This window comes from Anopheles moucheti, chromosome X, assembly GCF_943734755.1.
Source record: "Anopheles moucheti chromosome X, idAnoMoucSN_F20_07, whole genome shotgun sequence".
Taxonomy (NCBI): domain Eukaryota; kingdom Metazoa; phylum Arthropoda; class Insecta; order Diptera; family Culicidae; genus Anopheles; species Anopheles moucheti.
In genome coordinates, this window is record NC_069142.1 from 5,614,100 (window position 1) to 5,633,482 (window position 19,383).

At 50.3% G+C, this 19,383-nt stretch overlaps 5 protein-coding genes across 6 annotated transcripts; 4 read left to right on the top strand and 1 right to left on the bottom strand.

The window, feature by feature from the left end:
- Nucleotides 1-420: 420 nt before the first annotated feature.
- Nucleotides 421-2,951, top strand: LOC128306515 (sodium-independent sulfate anion transporter-like). The gene is made up of 3 exons (XM_053044047.1): nucleotides 421-736; nucleotides 1,246-1,968; nucleotides 2,056-2,951. Exons 1-3 carry the CDS (start codon nucleotides 421-423, stop codon nucleotides 2,949-2,951), a joined length of 1,935 nt encoding a protein of 644 aa, XP_052900007.1.
- Nucleotides 2,952-7,513: 4,562 nt separating this feature from the next.
- LOC128306516 (putative fatty acyl-CoA reductase CG5065) lies at nucleotides 7,514-9,892 on the top strand. Its single transcript, XM_053044048.1, has 4 exons — nucleotides 7,514-8,056; nucleotides 8,123-8,438; nucleotides 9,016-9,148; nucleotides 9,232-9,892. Exons 1-4 carry the CDS (start codon nucleotides 7,514-7,516, stop codon nucleotides 9,821-9,823), a joined length of 1,584 nt encoding a protein of 527 aa, XP_052900008.1. The 3' UTR covers nucleotides 9,824-9,892.
- On the bottom strand, nucleotides 9,885-18,617 carry LOC128306401 (BLOC-1-related complex subunit 5). 2 transcript variants are annotated; one of them, XM_053043911.1, is made up of 5 exons: nucleotides 18,427-18,617; nucleotides 15,825-16,260; nucleotides 15,493-15,758; nucleotides 10,784-10,972; nucleotides 9,885-10,699 (listed from the first exon to the last, which is right to left on the bottom strand). In XM_053043911.1, the coding sequence occupies exons 2-5, from the start codon at nucleotides 16,180-16,182 to the stop codon at nucleotides 10,484-10,486; spliced, it is 1,029 nt and encodes a 342-aa protein (XP_052899871.1). In that variant the 5' UTR covers nucleotides 16,183-16,260; nucleotides 18,427-18,617; the 3' UTR covers nucleotides 9,885-10,483. The 2 variants fall into 2 exon arrangements, with proteins under 2 accessions (XP_052899871.1, XP_052899872.1); XM_053043912.1 differs by lacking the exon at nucleotides 18,427-18,617 and adding an exon at nucleotides 18,032-18,060.
- On the top strand, nucleotides 14,169-15,499 carry LOC128306402 (uncharacterized). Its single transcript, XM_053043913.1, has one exon. It carries the CDS (start codon nucleotides 14,528-14,530, stop codon nucleotides 15,371-15,373), a length of 846 nt encoding a protein of 281 aa, XP_052899873.1. The 5' UTR covers nucleotides 14,169-14,527; the 3' UTR covers nucleotides 15,374-15,499.
- Nucleotides 17,086-19,374, top strand: LOC128306400 (uncharacterized). The gene is made up of 6 exons (XM_053043909.1): nucleotides 17,086-17,608; nucleotides 17,675-17,938; nucleotides 18,002-18,099; nucleotides 18,201-18,323; nucleotides 18,928-19,048; nucleotides 19,112-19,374. The coding sequence occupies exons 1-6, from the start codon at nucleotides 17,086-17,088 to the stop codon at nucleotides 19,372-19,374; spliced, it is 1,392 nt and encodes a 463-aa protein (XP_052899869.1).
- Nucleotides 19,375-19,383: the final 9 nt, after the last annotated feature.

Below are 19,383 nucleotides of genomic sequence, written 5' to 3' on the forward strand. Positions count from 1 at the left end.
CGCTCAAGTGCCGAATTTCAATGAGTCTTAATTTTAGTTTCCTGGCCCTGCAGCGACAACACCCCGGATGCAAACCATGACCGGAGAAATAAAGCAATCGTCTCAAAAGCAAACGTCTGCACCAGCGTGTGGGCGAAAGCTAACGAATCAGATAGCGCGCATAGAATGGACGTAGTGAGCAGTATCTCAGGTGCACCAGATGATAACGATTCTGGGCATTGTGTGCTTTATTTGTTTCGTGTACTGGCAAAGAGGAAGATGTGGGTCGCCACTCATCTTTGCCGCTACTGTACCACGTGGAAGATGCGCAGATCTTTGCCTCAAACAGGTCGCGTGTGATATCGTTTATCCGTAGCGTATCAGTACGGTGTTCCGTGTGTAGTGTTGCGGATCGGTTGAAACAGTGGCTATCTGCTTGTAATGGTGGAGGAGGCGGAAGAATTGCGCTCTCTGCAGCAACCTGCACGGATCGCCACATTCCAGGACGATGGTAAAGATGCTGGTTCCAGCAGATCGTACAGGTCCTCCGGCAGGTGGTGGAAACAGCTGCTTCAGGGATGCTCGCCGAGAAGACGTCTACCGATACTGACCTGGATACGGCGCTACGATGGCGAAGACGCACTGTCCGATCTGATTGCGGGTATTACGCTCGGGCTGACGATGATACCGCAGAGTATTGCCTACGCGACGATTGCCGGTCTACCTTCACAGTACGGTCTGTACGCAGCGTTCATGGGTGAGTAGTACCATCAGGTCGCTTCCATGTGTTGTGGTCTGTGACAATTGTGCTAGCTCGTGAAACCCTGTCAATTGACGGATGGATATTAGTGTAGCATTATTAATGAAACAGAGTCTCAGACCTCACAGATTAAAATCAGTGTAGGTGTTAAACATCATGTCGAGAGCTAGGACTCGTAAGTTAGCTCGCCCAACTCACCTGTCCTAGATATTGGACACAACACTAGTAGTACTAGTATCTCTAGTATATCTCACACCTGTTCATTCCACCTGTTGGCTATTAGATACGCTAGAGAGTGGAGAGCTAGTCGGCTCAGCTCACCCGAAGTAGCCAGTCGACTCAATACTACTATTACACACCTGTTCATTCTACCTGATGTCTATAACGCAACAGAGTAGAGAGCTCTTCGCCTCTCGAGAGTTATAGCTCAGGAGCTATCACCTTCATCTCATCCAAAGTCAACTCTCAACACAGTACTAAGGCACATCTATCACGACTCGTTACAGGTTCCCTGGTGTACGTGTTCTGCGGGACTGTGCGTGAGGTATCGATCGGCCCAACCAGCCTGATGTCGCTGCTAACACTCGAATATACCGCCGGACGTCCGCATCAGTACGTGATCGTGTTGGCGTTCGCATCCGGGCTGGTGGAGTTGGCGATGGGTGCCTTCCGGCTCGGATTTCTCGTCTGCTTCATCTCGGCACCGGTAACATCCGCCTTCACCTCCGCCACCGCCCTCATCATCATCGGTGCGCAGCTCGGCAATCTGCTAGGTCTGCCACGTCTTGCCGGCAGTGATAGCGGGTTCTTCTCCACAGTGTGGAACATTCTGCAGCGACTGCGGCAGACAGCGTTCGGTGATGCGGCACTCGGGTTCAGTTGCATAGTGGTGCTGGTAGCTCTGCAGCATCTTCCCCGGTTGGTACCAGCGGCTCGGAGTCGACCTATCCACCGGTTCCTCTGGTATGTATCACTCGCACGGAACGCTCTGGTTGTGCTGTTTTCCACCCTGCTAGCGCACTACCTCTCCACCGCTCAAGGTGGAGTTCCGTTTCGGTTGTCGGGAGTCGTGGAACCGGGAATACCCACCTTCGAGTGGCCCGTACGGGGCGTCACCGTCAACAACACGACCATTCCCTTCCTGGAGATTACAACCGAGCTGGGTAGTGGTCTGCTGCTAGTGCCGCTCGTAGCCGTCCTTGCAAATGTTGCCATCGCGAAAGCATTCGGTAAGCCCAACGGAGCCCTCGTCACTGCTTGCTAAAGTACTCCGCAACTTTTACACCTTTGTTTGCACTTCTGTTCTTCTTACGCAGCGACGGATGGAGTCGTGGATGCCACACAGGAGCTGATTGCGCTCGGGCTGTGCAATGTGATTGGTTCGTGCTTCCGAGCCATGCCGACCACCGGTGCCTTCACCCGGTCCGCCGTCAGCCATGCGAGCGGTGTCCGGACGCCCATGTCCGGGCTGTACTCCGCCCTGCTTACCCTGCTGGCGCTCGGTGTGCTGACGCCCTACTTCTACTACATCCCGCGGGCCACGCTTGCCGCCGTACTGATCACGGCCGTCGCCTCCATGCTCGATCTGGCCATTGTGCGCCGACTGCCCCGTCCGCCCGCCTCCCTTGTCGATCTGTTCGCCTGGACGGTGTGTTTCGCGGTTTGCCTAGTTCGTGGCGTCGAGGTGGGTCTGCTGTGCGGTATGGCGGTTAGCCTGCTCGAACCACTCCGGCACTGGGTGTGGCCCCGGGCCGACTGCACCACGGAGCGGGGTCCCTCGCTCACCTACCGCCGCGTCCGTCCCAACGTCGGTCTGCTGTATCCGGGCGTCGACCGGTTGCGGACGGTCGTACTGACCGAGGCACGTCACTGCCCACCGCTACCGATCGTGCTCGACTGTGAGCGGGTCGTCGCATTCGATCACAGTGCAGTGCGGTCGCTGCGAGAGCTGGCTGATGAGGTAGAACGGCTCGGGGGCACACTGATGCTGCACAACGTTCAACCCACGTGGCGTCAGGCGCTACAGCTGCACGACACTGATCACGGGCTGGTGTTTCGCCGACCGGAGGGAAGTACGGCACCGTCAGTTGCCCAAGACCCCCAGGTGGAGCTGGAGATTACACAAACGCGACAGGTAAGAACACAAAGCCCAACGTCCCTATTGGCGGTCCGCCTAAAGCGTGCCGCCCGCAATGATACAATTGTCGCCTGAAAGTAGGCAATCCGCTTGACTAATCATGCGCATTTCGCCTACCGTTGCAGTGAACATGTGCAATCGGACAATCCAAACACACGCACACACCAAATACAGTAGCTTGCAGGTTATTAGTAGCAACACAAACCGAGGAGTCAATAAAAGGAACACCCTTAGGCACTAGAATGTGGTTATCAAAACAAAAAAAAAATTATGCATCCTTCTCCAACTGCGCAAGGTTAACGAATGCCTCTCAATGGTAGCACCCGATTGCATGTGGCATTGTGCAAAAATGGCTGTCGGCGAAGGGTTGATTCGGCGTAAGAAGACTGACTGTGGCTGCATCGACGTAACCGATGAATTACGCGTAGCCTGGAATGTGTGTGGCTGCAATGGGTTTGAACGGTGCGGAAAGAAAAGAAAGAAGCAAGCGTCACCCAACCCACCCCTCCCCCTTCCACACGCTTATTCTCCAGCCGGGGCTGGTGGCTAATGCCAAATGTAATTCGAATGCACTTTCGGCGCTTGATTTGCTTGCTTGTGAATGCCGCCGCACCATGCGGCGAAGGTGAGCGTTTGCACTCTTTGGCTCGATGTCCACTACTCCGCTTCTATCAGGGCTATCGCGCGCGCCCGATTACCCTAAAGAGAAAAGGAAGGTGGGCATATGTTTGTCTGAGGCGAAACGAAACCAAAAGCCACGTGTTTTGCAACGGCACGAAATGCACATTAGAGCTTTCCCGGGATGCAACCACGCCCGGCGATGAAGAACGGTAGCGAAGAAGACGGCGGGCCTGCTTGAAGTTTAATAATCTCGCTGCACATGCAACCTGCTGAATCGTTGCTCAGTAACACGAAATTTAGACAGTGTTTTGATTTTCGACTCACGAGATGACTCCCTTACATTTCGAGGTGAAGAGCAAGCAGGCGAGAAAGTTGTTGGCAATCTTATTTTGGTGCGTTGAAGTGCACTTAAATATCGTATGTTTGCAAACAAAGCTAGAGAAATTCCTTGAAGCGATATGTACCAGCACTCTCTTTCCTTCCGTTGGGAGTCTCCATCGGATCGCGGAGATCAATTACGGACACTACGAGAACATTCCAGGAATACATCATATCTGAATAGCAGGATGTATCACTAACCCTCATCCCCTATCTGAGCATACACGTGATCGATCGGAGCGTGAATAGTTCAGACCAATCCTTCATCTTTTTCCATTCCTTTATCCATTACAGTGCGTTACATAAGTATAGAAATGCTTTTCGGTTTATCAAAATAGGCTCTTGACGTGTGCCTTCAGAATAATATGTTGACGTGCCTCAGAATATAAAGTTTGAAAACAGAAAAATGCCAAATAATGCTAAAATACTTACGTTGGTGAGACGTTAATTAGGGTTTGCATAGTTATGCAACGCACTGTATTGGTTCACGGAAAAGAAAGAGATAAAGTATTCACTACTTTTCATCTAGTGCATATCATACCGATATACGATACTAGCCGATCTCCTCTCTTGCTCGATGATGACGCGCTAAAACGGAACAGCGATATCTACTACCAAAATGGCGATGTGGAGATTAGCAGCCGAAACAGGCTAATCACTAGCGCTAGTGTTCGTGGACCAGCTCATAATCGGTAAAGAATGCACTTGATCAGCGCTTATCGAAGCGAGCTATTTGATATAGCTGGAGCACCCAAGCTGCTAGTGATGATCCCGGATGCTCATTAGCGCCACATGTTTCTAACCTCAAACGTGCGGAGTGGGCAGTGTACAGGTAGCGAGGGTTGATAATTTACCTCATTGCCCACATAAAAATAAACAAATGTGCAGCCAAGGGGTCGCCCAAGAGGATGGGCGGTGGCGGAGCTGGATAGCAAAATTGTGCCGCACGGCACGGCACAGTACCATTTCATGGCGATGCGGTAAAAACTGGTATTAGGCATTGGCCGTTTTCTCGATTTTCTTTGTGCGCGCGCGGAAAAAAAGGCTTTCTTTTGAGGAGTGGGATGGGTGGTTGCAGGTGCCACCATCGCCACCCAGCGGCGGTTACCCAGCGGCGTACTGCACCTTGGCCGTTTTGCGAGTGCAGCGGTGCGTAATGCAACCGTACCTGCTAGATCCTTGGGGGCAGCGATGGCTTGCTGCGGTGTGCCGTTCGTACGCGGCGGTCAGTCGTCTTTCGAAGCGCACCACTAGCGGACCATCACCTGAAGGCTGAAGGTGCTTAGACGCAGCCCTAACCGAGCGAACCGCGGATCGTTGACGGGCAAGTGTATGCGTGTGTGTGTGTGTGTGTGCGCGTGTGTGGGTTGGTGTATCGCCGAGTGAGTGTGTCACTGTGGCGTTTGGGGACAGTGTGTCGTTAAAGGCGATCCAGCGGGATCCGAGAAGGAAAAGAGAAAAAAAACACACACGACAAGCAGTAAACAACAACATCAAACCTCCAATTTCCACTATCAACGCCATCGTGGGATTGTGTGTGCGCCCGTGTGTCAGTGTATGTGTGTCTGTTCTTGTAATCATTTATGTGTGAGTGGATGGGAGTGTGTGCATCTTGAGTGCGTCTCGTCACTTTGGGTTCAGGTCCCAAACCAACGGAGACCGTAAATTAGCACGCCACTACCATCTCATCATACCGATCAACCGAAGCGGTGCGAAGGATCCTGCCACCTAGCCACGATATCCGGGCTAGGTTGGACAGGTGTTGAAGGCTTCAGAAGGGATTCAAATCCTCTATACAGCACAGTAAGTATGGGGCGATCGCATAGAGCAGTTGCTAATATCAGGTATTAATGGCACAACCACACTGGGTTCAAGCCTCGACTAGACCGGTATTCTAGACCCATAGTAGTGCCATATTCTGATATGTCTTTGCGAAAAACAATCCCATGCTGTCCAAGAATTGTAAATTGAATTACTAAGCAAGTCAAGATGCAAAACCTTGAAAGTTCTAATAATGTAACATCATAATACCCAGAATATCTTAGAGCCTTGAGAACTGATTGATTTGAAACTTTCACCAGATATTCTACGCACCAGCCTGCGGGTACGCCTTTACTTTTCAAACTGATGTCTGTTTATTATATAGACAAAATAGTGTCAGAATTTTCATCCATATAAGGTATTTTCAACTTTAAACGCGCACGAATTAGACATCTGCCAAAGATATCCAAATCCGCTTGAATTGGAGCTAGGTGCTAGGATTCAGGTGTCTTCGTTTGACATATTTTGACATTTTTCGACAACGACTATTGCTGGAGATTCTTTCAGTTGGAAATACTTCTCATCTACCTGTTTTTCGAGCTTTCCTTATGTGAAAGTATGAACGATATAAGGGATTCTTTATGATCCTTCCATTCCTCACGAAGAGATCTCGAAGATCATGTTGAAATTTCTAACGGGTAACATCACTGAGATGCAATGCAAATATTTCAAAGCAATATCTTAATTTCCCCCACAACTCGACTATTCACCAGAGTTTAGGCAGCTATGAGTTCCTCCCTTTACGCTAGTAACCTACAACTCCGGTTACGCAACGGATGTATTAGATGTCCATTAACCGATTCTCCCGTATACCTCCGCCAGCCTCCGCCAAAACCTTGCCCGCACCGGTTACGCAAGTGTCCCGCTTCTTTTGCGATCGTCATAACAACTCCTTTACGATACCGTTGTCGTCTCAATAGCGAGGAAAGCTAGATTTTCCCGCAAACCGTAAAACCCACCGGACTGAAATTGCTGGATCCTGCTGCTGGCCGATGCCACGATCGTGTAACTGCAGACGGTCCATTGCAGTTGTTGCCTGTTGCTGTTTCCCCCTTTTTTTCCACCCAACCCGGGGTCTTGTTCTCGGTCACTTTCACGCCAGGTTTTGCAACGGGCCGGTTTTATTGGCGGCATTAAATATGGGGAATTTAGTGAGAAAGAGAAATGGGAAAGAAGGGTGGGAGATTGAGATTCCTGAGACGTGCGAAAAACTGCATACTTTCGCTCTTTTTCTCTCGGTCGCTGGTGCAAACTGGTTCGGATGATGGGTAAAATGCAGGTGGGAATGTGAAAACCTGCAACCAAGCAGGCTCGTTACGTGCGCGGCACTATGGTTTACAAGAAACCCCACCTTCCTCCACAGGCTGCCATCTTTAAAAACGGTACCGAGTTGCCTAGGTGTACGGGGGCGGTTTATGTGACCGTTTTGGTCGGCTCTATTACGCGGCGCACTCACCGTAGGCGCTTGTCTACCTACATCTCAACACCCAAAACCCCGGAAGTGATGGTCCATCAGTTCAGGGCCGCATTCAGCTGTGTTGGTCCGAGGTTGCTGAGGCGGGAGATGGTGGGCCTTGAGTTGTTTGGTTGGTCACGAGATGGCCACATTAGCTGATAGCACGGCTCACTGCATTCGGTCACTCAAATGCGTTTGTTTTCATCCGCAGATACTACGCACGAGATTAGAACACTCAACGAGGTGGAAACCCAACATCGGTACCACCCATCACGCGTCATGCAACATTGCTGAGTGTGCACGCTGAACCCGCGCAACAAGCAATTCGAAACGCCAACGAAACCATCCCAAAAGCGGCAGAATGTTGACGGCAGCGCCACTAGACACGGAACATTCTTTGCTCCCGCTTAAGGCGAAACACCTGCAGCTGGACGAGAACAATAATGTGGAGGAGTTGGCGGAGGTGACGGACGCGCTGGTACCGTTCTACGACGGGAAGAGCGTGCTGGTAACCGGCGGGACCGGATTCCTCGGGAAGGTACTGATCGAGAAGTTGCTGCGCGCCTGTGAAGGTGTCACCGCCGTCTACATCCTGCTGCGTCCGAAGCGTGGCCTTACGAGCGAACAGCGCTACCGCGAGTTCGTGCGCCATCCGGTGTTCGAGCGGATCCGGTCCAAGACGCCACAGCTCCTCACCAAGCTGATATGCGTCGGTGGTGACATCTCGCTACCGCTCCTTGGGCTGAGCGAATCTGACCGTCGGACGCTGTTGGAGCGGGTGCATGTCGTGTTTCACGTCGCCGCAACGGTGCGCTTCAACGAAGCGCTCGTCGAGGCGGCCATTTTGAACACGATCGGCACGAAGCAGCTGCTGGAACTCTGCACCGGGATGCGTCAGCTGCAGGTGAGTACGGATTATCGATCGGGTGTGCCGACTGCATTTGAACTCTTCTGCCAATTTCTTTTACAGAGCGTGGTGCATGTCTCGACGGCGTACAGCAATGCGTGCCGGCGTGAGGTCGATGAGGTGGTGTACCCACCACCGATGGATCCGGAACGCTTCATCCAGTGTGTGCAGCTGCTGCCCGGTGAGGTGATTGGTGCGATTGCCACCCAACTGCAGGGTGCCCATCCAAACACGTACACGCTGACGAAGGCCATCACGGAGCAGCTGGTCGCGCAGTACGCGGAACGGTTGCCACTCTGCATCGTGCGGCCCTCCATTGTGACCGGAGCAGTCGCCGAACCTTATCCGGGCTGGATTGATAATGTGCACGGCATAACAGGTGCGTATCTTGGCATGCTGCAAGTATTCTTTGTACTGATGATGGATCGAGTGCGCTACTCTTTCAATCTCAAATCCTCTCGACTTTGGTGGTGGTGGACGCAACGCCATCTCTCCAACTTAATTTGAACTACTGCCTGACCTAAAAAGGATTCACGAGTTGAGTCATCCGGTGTCTACCGGGCATGCGTAGTATACCGAATTCTGACCGTAGTCTAATTCGGAGATCTCTGAATAAGATATTAAGAAGATTTCCGCAATGTCCATGCCTCTATAATCAAGAGGACACTTTAATTCTAACTTCGACAGATATTTTAAGTGGAGAAAGTAGAGGCTATCAATGTTTTAGGAACTCAGTCATTCAGTGGGATGACTAATCTTCTGGACTCCTATTCGGAGATCAGTCTTATACAATCTGAGTGTGTTAAAAGTTTTAATTTATACTCTCAATCTTCTAAGAATCCCGACCTCGACATACCTGCACGACAGGTGTTTTGAGAGGTTGCCTTACGATCATGATCATGATACCTCAAAAACCCCTCAGAAGCTTTGCAGCTCACACGTATCTTCGTTCGCAGGAATCATGATGGAAATTGGACGTGGTACCATCAGCAGTATCATGTGTGACGAACGTTGCACAATGGACGTCATACCGGTCGACATCGTCTGCAACACACTGATCGCAGCTGCCTGGGAAAACGCTAATACCACGTACGGCATCCACCGATCTCCTTGGGATTGTTCGAACAATTTCCCCAAAATCACATACGCGCACTCTTCTCACTGTTCCACAGGGTAACACCGATACGCGTGTACAACTGCACGTCCGGGCAGGTGAACGGCATCAAGTGGCACGAGTACGGCCGCATCACGCAGAGCTGTGCCGTCCGCAATCCCACCAAGCACGTGCTGCTCTACCCAGGCTTCCGGTTCCGGACGAACCGGCTCGTCCACAAGCTGGTCGAGCTGCTGCTACACTTTCTGCCCGCCTACCTGTTCGATGCGCTCGTCCGGGCCCGGGGTGGACAACCGATAATGGCACGGCTCGCCCGACGTTTCCAGCGTGCCGCCGACACGGGGGAGTTCTTCGCCATGCACGAGTGGACCTTCCGGAACGGGAATCTGCGTCGGCTCGGGGACCGGGTACGGCGGGACCGGGCGGCCGATGGCTTCCGCTGCGATGTCGCCGGACTGAACTGGGAGGCGTACATCGAGGCGTACATGCTCGGAATACGCCGGTTTGTGCTGAAGGACGATATGGACAGCCTCGAACAGGCGCGGGCCAAACTCCGGCAGTTGCTCTGGTTTAAGCGTGCCCTCCAGCTGGCCGGGTTGCTGCTGGCGTACTACCTGTGCGCTCTTCTCTTTTATCCGAGCGGAGCTTAATGGTCGGATGTACTTGAGTGTGCGGACAGGAAACATGGAAGTCGTTTGGTTTTTTGTTTGTTTTTAAGACTAGCTAAAACAGGGGAGGGTATTATACATAGCGAACCGAAACATAGGACAATATGTGGAGGGGAAAATGTGGGTGATAAGAAGGAACAGATTAGTGTCACCTTTATTAGTACGTAAATGGGTTGGCCGATACCATTCCATTAATGAGAACGCTCGTACTACAGCAATTACAACTATACACCACTTACACAACGTTGTGTGCTCTGCGTTTGTTTTGTTTCTTAGTTTGCGTTCCAAAGGCTTTTGAGAATGGCGTTCCACTACAATAGCTCCAATCCAAATCATTACACTATACGTTACATTATTGCTCACCCTATATAACTTCTGCATTGTATCTTCTGTATTGCACGCGCTTCTTCGACTAGAACCATCACGGTGTATCGAGCGTTAGTTTGTTACTGCTGTGCTCACTTTCAATTTCGCAAAGCAACTACCACTCGGTTAGCTTATTACCTTGCCCACCTTCATGCTTATATCACTAATCATCAGCACTGCCGAAACATTCCATTACTTATGCGCTTATACTATCGTGTCTCGCTTCGCAAACCCCTGCCTGCTTGGTGACGCGTGCAGCTGTCGACGCGAAACACTTTACTCGGTTTTCCACACGAACGGCTCGAGGCGATCCTCCACGCTGAGCAGATTGTTCAGATACTCCATACTTTCGATGTTTTGATTGAGTATGTCGTTGCAGCGCGTCAGCTGCTGGGAAATCTGACGCACCTTCGAGAACGTTTCCGCGTACGACGTGTAGAGCTTCTGCTTCTGTACCAACTGTGCCAGTGCGCTCGATACCTCCTGATCCACCTGCAATGAAAGCACAGTTGAGCAAACACTCATTGCAGTGCCGTGTGTTCGGAATTGGGTGCTAAACAGCAGCGCGCCCTTTACCTCCTTAATACGGTTCGTTATCTGCTGCTGCTCGGACGATACGTGGATGGCGCAGGTGTTAAAGTGTGACTGCAGCCGGCTGCACATGTTGATCAGATGTGTGGGCTGCAGACGTTCTAGAACTTCCGGGTCGCGGTTGGCCGGCAGCGTTAGCGTCCCACGCATGACCGGCAAAAACATCGGTACGCTCTGTAAAGAAAGGGAGTACAGCACACTGCTTTGGTCAGCAAACTGCTCTGTTCCTGTGTGTGGTAGAGGGCGCTAATGGTTAACACCGATAGCGAAGCTGTTTCCATTTGCTGTTCCGATAGAGGGCGAAACTGTGCAACAAGATCGAGCCAAGACACACCTTTTACCTTCAAATACGTCAATAGATGGCGCTGCTAGCCATATTTCAGCTGCACCAAACAATATCGCTTATCTCTCGCTCGGCAATCATTCAGGGTAGGCAGCTGCATATCATTTCCTTCCATTTGAGGGAGTTTGCTACCAGAAAACTACATGCCGAACTATATAGTCTTCTTTCTTGTCCATTTTTAGCTCATCCGGACTGCGCATACAAAAATCACATCCATGTTTAGACTCCCGCAATAACGAACAAATGGCATTACATCGCACGGAAGAGCCGCACCATATGTCATCAAGAGGAGATGTGGGCGATGGACAACCAACACCGTATCCAAACCAGAACAAAAGAAGAAAAGACCGACAAGGGTAATGATGGAAGGTCTTTTTCAACAGGACTGCGCACTGCTGAGAGAGTGTCAAGGTTAGTCATTATATGAGGCAAGCTCATAACCAGCCCCAAAAGCAAAGCAGAGGACGCGGGGGCGCATTATATGGTCGGGTTTGGATTTGGTCTCTCTTCCTGTCCACAACTTCCCGGGAGGGGATGTTGAAAGACTGCCAACTTTACAAACCCAAAAACCGCCTCTCCTAAAAATCGTGGTTCGGTTCCCCACGGCCATATTTGTTTTTGCGTTTCCCGGACTGCTTTGCGTTTGGGAGTTTTTGTTTTGTTCAAACGCACTGGAAGGTCGAATCACCAACATCAATAACCGAACGCCGGAGAATGAGTAATAGTGTTTCAGTGCAATACTTCTCCAGGGCATCAATATTTGAGGTTTTAAATGGTTTTCCCCGTGGAGCTAGGGTACTGTTTGCTGTTCTAAAAATACGGCTAAACACCAATAACGAGGGTCCCCAACTTCCTGATGGAGACATTTAATTGAGTGTGCCTAGAACTTCACATTGTGGCTAGTTCTTCGTAAGGCATGGTCTTCGTTTTGTGGCCCATGCACCTCAAGATTTCTTGTTGACTTTATTTATCCTGGAGCTGAATTAGATTTCGTACCAGGTCTTTGATGTGAGGACTTGCATTACTATATCTCAAGATCTTCTACACATCCAGCTACGAATTAAGATATAATCACATATCTGAACCATCTCGATACCATTCCAGAACCGAACCTGGACAACCTAACGAGGATTGAGAACTTGAACAGATTGACGAGGTTTTTTGTTACCTAATTTCTGTTCTCAAGTAATTCCTCCCAGAATACCATTTCCTATATATTCCCACAGACTTCAGATATTGGAAGTTGCTTGCCTTACTCCAACTTCCGACACCAACCAAAAGTGCAAAGCGAACATCATTCCTTCAAATTGACATAAAAACTCCAATTTTCCCAAAGACACAAACGCGCGGCACCAGCAGTTCCAAAGTCTACCAGAATTCGTAACGTCTTGCGTAGGCGTGCCACCAACTTCTCCTCGCTCAAAACACCTTGGTGTCTCGTTCTACACCCATTGCCCCACACAGTGTGGCCAATTTAATGCTCCTCCACACTTCCACCGCAGCAGCTCATTTGCATACAAGATCGTGCACGGTTTGCCTTGTTGCTGTGGGGCGGAGGCGTTAAAATCGCCGTTCATGTCGAGGGTGTGTACGGTGAGTGTTGCACCACAAAAGGGCCTGCTCCACACACCACACCAACACACCGTTAACACACCGGCAGCCGAAAATAGTTCACCGCGTGTGTTTGTGTGGCTGTATCCACGGGCAGATTGCAACATCGAACCATCGATGCATTGCGGTGGCGAAGAACCGTCATCCACCATTTTAACGGTCCCGGTCCCTGCGGTGTCTAATCGTATGCAGATGTCTACGTGGGATGCAGATGTCGGATTGGGAAGTGGGGAGCCCTTTTTAAGGGGGTATGCACCGTAAAACGGGTGTTCCGTACTGGTGCAAAAGGTGGGACAGTAAGACGTCACCTAAAACACACCACAGCCGGAGTACTGTGGGGAAATCGTTGAATGGAGATGAAAGTGAGAGTGAGACGGTGGCCCAAAGAATGCGGCCCAGAATATATCGACGACCTCTCCGGGGTATAGTGTGTCAGTGGGATTCCCTTTCCTGCTAAAGATTTTGCTAAAGAACAAATATAATTTAGACGCAATCGAGTATACTACTCCACTACGATAGTAGTAGGAACATTCGGGTGACATATTAGCAACTTCATGATCTGCAAGAACCTCGTTTGCTTTACAAGATTACGATGACTACATCGTTGGGATCTCGTCTAGCCCAGCACAGAGCGAGATGGAAGGTAAATCCAGTTATTGGGGGAGATGCCGTTCGAGCATGTGCATTTTTTTATGAAGGGAAACTGCATTGAGCATCAGCCGTGTAAGTTTATGTGTCGAGACAAGATGACGAGATAAAGTAATTCTTTTCGTCGCTAATAAAATAATAAATTCATTTCATACAAAGGACCGAACATGCCCGGGATAAGGCAAATTGCAAGGAGGAAATGCCTTGTAAAATTGTACACCACTCAACACTACGGTGTCGATAATACGGCGAAAGCCGTATAAATAAATAAAAAGTTCATACAAAGTTTAATACAAATACTTCTATTCTCCACACCGTTCTCAACATGAAAATCGGTTCGATCGGTACATTCTGGTTGGCGGGCACCAACGGTATTCCACATTCGTTACGCGCACAAATAATTGTAGAGAGCGCCACCTAAAAATGTGGATGCAAACGGATCGATCGCGCATTGGTGCGAGAAAAAGAGAGAGAGAAAGAGAAATAAATAGAGAGCGAGACAAATGGCTACGGATTGCGCTGATCCGTAGGAAGCCCGCTGCCTTCGGTGTTCGGTGTGGGGCGCACGTTCGCTCACTCAGGTGCGCACAGTGGAACGAACCGGACCACTTCTCGGAGGGAACACTGTATCCGTTCCCCGTGCACACAGGCATACACAGTGTTGTTTTTTGTGGAAGGGCATATTAAGTGAAGTCAAAGTCAAGCATGCAGGCAAAGAAATAAATCAGCACGGAGAAAGGCATAAAGCAAAACCCGGTGAAACAGAAAGAATCCGTGTAGAGTGTTGCTTTTTCCCTGCTTGGAATAGCACGCAGGAAACAGAGCGGAATGAAAGTGAAATGCGGGACGGTGATGGACGGCAAGAAGTAGTAGTAGTAGTAGTAGTAGTAGCAGTGGTGTGGTAGTAATACGCCCACGCTGCCACCGTACGATTTTCCAAACCCTTTCGGAGGTTCCGCTCCGGGTGGTTGTGCTGTTTGTGGTGCGCACTTGTAACGGTGTAGTGATTTATTACTGGAACGATAGTACTCGAAACCGGTCGAGCAAAGTACGGCAATAGCAGTGATTATTGTTTCGCCGTTCGTGTGTACGAACGGAGAGTGTAAGGTGTTTGTTGCGCCACTGGTATGGCACAGCAAAAGTTCTTCTCGGGCTTAACCGAGGGTATGATCAATCGGGCATCCGGTGAGCGACCCGATCGGCAGAAAACTCAATTCTACTGGCCGGATGAGTACGCACCGGAACCGGAACCATCGCCCACGATCAATGGTCGCCCAGTCAACCGTCGTCCGTCCGGGACGCCGATCGGTTCCAACCCACAGCCAACCACAGAACGACGCATCGATCAACACACCGCCAGTGAACCGCCAGTCGCACGGGACCGTCTGCCAAAGCACGCCGAATCGCACATCCAGTTTTACGACGGTGTAGGTTCGTCGTTCGGTGAGCTGGAGCGCACCAAGGCACACGAGCGGCTGCGGATCGAGCAGTTTCTCCGACAGCAGTCCGAGGAAGACACGGGCGAAGCGGCCCGCGCAAAGCGACTCAGTACGCTCCAGTCAAAGATTGAGTTTTACGATTACTGTGCGCCCCTCAATGGTGCAACCCGTCGAAATGGTGGCCCATCCGGTCGACACAGCAACGGGTTTGGCGGCAGTGAACACGACCGTAATGGGGACACTGCCTTCGAGCAGGATCCCGGTGAGGATGAGCTGGATTTCGATGATCGCAGCAGTTACCGCTCGAGCGTCTGCTCCTCAACGCATACGACCCCGACGAGTGGCCACCGTCACCATCACCAGACCGGATCGGAGCTGCCCGAACACAAACGCAACTCCCAACGGCATCTGCGGTCCAGCATCAACTTCCACAATGGCTGCACCATCGCGGACGACAGTGAGGACCCGCGGAAACCGGTCACCGTGCGTGAATCGGCCACGACGCGCGTTGGCGTCGGGTTGCCGAACCTGTAGCCGAGCTGTAGCCGCACGCACGAAACCGCTCCCTCCCCTCTAAAACTCTTGCTCTCTGCTGTGTGTATGTACGATCGGTGTGTTTCGCTACAAGTACATCCCCGGATGACGTCACGTACCTGAAGACGGACGATATCGTCGTCCTTCTCGATGCCAACGTCACGTGCAGCGGCCGACTTCACCACCACGATACTGTGCGCTCCTCCGGCAGGGCCCGTCCCGGGCCGACCACCCCTGACGCCACCCCGCCCCTCCAGATGCTGGGTGAGATGTTGCTGGTAATGGTGCTGCTGCTGTTGCTGGGCAGCCCTGCTCATAATAATCGCACTGTTCGGGCGTGCCTTTGGCTGCTTCGATTGCTGCTTGTTCCGTAGCTTGGGCGAATCTACAAGAAAACGGGATAACGATTTAGTACCATTCGCCTATTGTACCCGGGGAGGGATACACCTACCGCCGATAGGTTTGTCCGTGTATGATATGTAGGGCAGGTCGGAATCGGAGCAAACGCTCATCGGTGGCGAAACGGGGCGGGAGTCACAGATGTACGCGGACGATGGTGTCACGGACGAGGTGGAGTACCCGTCGTCTAAGGTACCGCTCGTTCCGCTTGGGGTTGTTCCCGTCACTGCGATCGTATTGCCCCGCTGGAGCTTACCACCGGTACCGGATCCGGAACCACCAGCCCGACCGGAGGAGGATGCCGTGCCCTGGTTGGTGGTCGAGTGTCTATGTAGACTACCGGTTCGCAATGCACCATCCGCTCCACCTGCCGATCCTTGCTGGAGTTGTGTGGAGTGTTCCGAACCCATCGTAGATCAAGAAAGGAAGGAGAAGGCGAACAAGATACCTGGGATATCCCGTTGTATGGAGCGTTTGATGATTCGGCCCTGGAAATGACGAAAGATGGAAAGACACACCATACCGATTACTCACTAGTTGATACGTTTAAGGTTGCTATGTTGTACTAAGACACTGCTCTAACTGCTTCTACAAAACTGACAAATAAATCTTAAGATTATAAACTAACTAGTGAGTACTAGCGATTGGTAAAATCCAGAACTTCTGATTCTACTCCGAAGATGTGCAGAGAACTTCGGATAATTTCTGGAAGTCGCATACAGTTTTTCAGCGTAGAAGTTGAAGTGAATTCATGACTCAATATTGGGTGCAAACCTACAAGGTCTTATTTTTCAATTTTGTTCTTCTTTAACAATCTCTCGGACACCTCCAAACGCAATGAGATCATGTACGATGTCTCTTGGCTTTCATGTTCTGCTTTCTGTTCGCTTACGATTATTACATCCGAAGTATCAGCAAACATCGTTAGAAGTGTTGCCGCCAACCAGCTCAGGTAAAAGGAGTAATCAGGTTTACCCTTTCTCTTATAGCCGTTTCAAGACCAACGCACCATACCGTGTCGTTGTCGAGTACTTCGCGCAATTAACCGCTAATCGACACCGTAATCGAGCGATAATTATACGGCACCTCGTGCCGACACGGTCAAAAAGGAGCATATGCCGCTTGTTCGTCTCGATCTACTTCTCTGTTTAATACATCCGCACGATGCATTGGATTCCCAATGGATATCGTAAAGGACAGTACCGGGTGCTGGATACATACACACCAGACCTAGTCCAGCGGTGGCAGCAGCATACAGCGCGCTCAGTTCGTAGTGATAAGAGTAACTGGATGAACAGAAAAAAAAACACACAATGCCATCTGTATGGATCGTCTGGCTTATCGTTCAGGAGTATGGATATTCGCTGATTGCTTCCAGTAAACTGTACGGCTCAACGATCGTGCCGGATGAAGTGCATTGCCGGACTGGTACCAATCGAACACTACCATCGTCCTTCCCAGTCGACTATCAACGGTTGCAGCCGACCAAACAGCAGCAGTACATCGATTACAAGCTGCACTACGGTTTGCGATACAACCCGATCAAACCGAACGTTCGTAACAACAGCACGCAGGAGCAGCATCCTTTACGCGAACGTAAAAAGTTTTTTCCGCCCAAGACGGCGTACGAACCACCATTGCTGAGCGTGTTTCACATCATTTCGTTCGTCAATGGGCCGTGTGTGCCTCGGCGGCAAGTGTCTACAGTGGAGGGCAACGTTGGACTCGACAATGGGACCATTTGGACTGGCGTCTGCTACCACGAGCAGGAATGCAACCTGCTGAACGGCACACCGATGGACAGTTGCGCTGGAGGATTTGGTGTGTGCTGCGTGTGTAAGTGGCCAAGCAGGAAGTGACAATAGTGGAGACGATTCATTTCATGTTCACGATGGTTTACAGTTCGGTTCGGGTGCGATGGTAAAACGGAGCAGAATGTAAGCTATTTTCATAGCCCACACTACCCACTGCCCGCCACCGATGCTTTACCGTGCGGCTTTACACTGGTGTTACAGCGCACGGTCCAACAAGTACTGCTAGAGTTTCTGTTCTTCGAACTACAACCACCACAGCTGGGTAACTGTGTCGAGGATCAGCTTATCGTGTCGGTGCAGAACGACCAGCGTGTTTACCCGGTGCTGTGTGGCATCAACACTGGACAGCACAGTAAGCATTGTTTGTTACATATTTCCGCAACGGGTCTCATCTCCATTTCCCCTTTTAAACCAGTGTATCTGGACATCGATCGAGCATACTCACACCGTCTGTATCTGAGTGCCGTGTTCAACTCCAAACAACCGCGAGCCTTCCTCGTAAAGATAACGCAGGTATGTACAAAACAGTCAACCGTCTACGGATTTGACACGATCTTCATTTTAGGCTGCAGGTTTTTTTTTTTGCCTTTCCTTCAACGTCTTATCTTTTGCAGCTTGCAACGCGTCGCGCTCCAGCCAACTGCCTGCAATTTCATCAGGGTGTGAGTGGAGTACTAAAATCGTTCAACTACGACAACAACTCGGTTCTGGTGACGAACCGCAAGGCAAGCTATTTAGTGAGTAACCAATCTGCCCATTGCGGGCGTACTCCACTGTACTGCAGAAGTCATCACAGAAACTGATATCGAGTTACTGAAATAGGGGTGGAAATCTACTTACCAAAAGAAGAAGAGGGGTAGGAGTAAGCGGCACTTTAGCACACTGTCCTGTAAACTATTCTTATTCTCCGTGTCATAGCTGAGATGCTCTGTACTGGAGCAGAACGAAATTATCACAACCACTTAACTTTATTTTATTCCAGTTGTTTGCTTTTCAGGTCACTGCATCAATATGCACCGACCCTTTCTTCCATATTGGTTGCTCTGGAAGAAAAGATTTTCTTTTATGAAAAAAAAGAACTGCAATTCTCGATGCTTGACTCCCTTTTGCCCTGCCCGAGAAGCTTATTGATGAGGAGATTGCAACTTTTATCTTTGTTTATTTAGTTATTTTTATCTGTCAAAATTAATGTTGACATTTCCTTCCAACGAGATGGGAAGCTAAATTTACAATCCATGCTTAAAGATTTGAAGGGGAGGTATAATTTTAAAAACAGTTTACATGCGTTGCATTCCCTTTTGTTGAGACTTTACATGAATTCATCTGCCTTTTTTATTACAGAACAATCTTAACTATGCCATTTGCATCCGAAGGCAACCAATGTTCTGTAAAGCCGTGCTGGCCAACATCGACACAACGAACGGGAATGAGAACACGTTTCAATTGGTTAACATAGCGGACGGTATTGTTTGCAATTTCCCACAACGTTCTTCCATAATGTATTAAAAATTACCTCCGTGTTTAGATGGTAGCAGTATCGTCCCACCCAACCAGGCGGGCGCGGAAGTGTTTAGCTGTCCGGATGATTTCATCGCCATCAACTTTGTGCGGCTGTGTGGCGAGCGTTTGAATGACGGAAGTTTGGTGGCTGATGCCAGTATCAACAAGCCGGTTACGTACAGCAGCGCTGGTCCAATTGTGATAGCTGTGCAGACAGACCAATCCACCGTTGGCCGCGGATTTAAGCTCACATACACGCAGCTCGTCTGTACAAACAAAATACGTTAGCTAATAAAC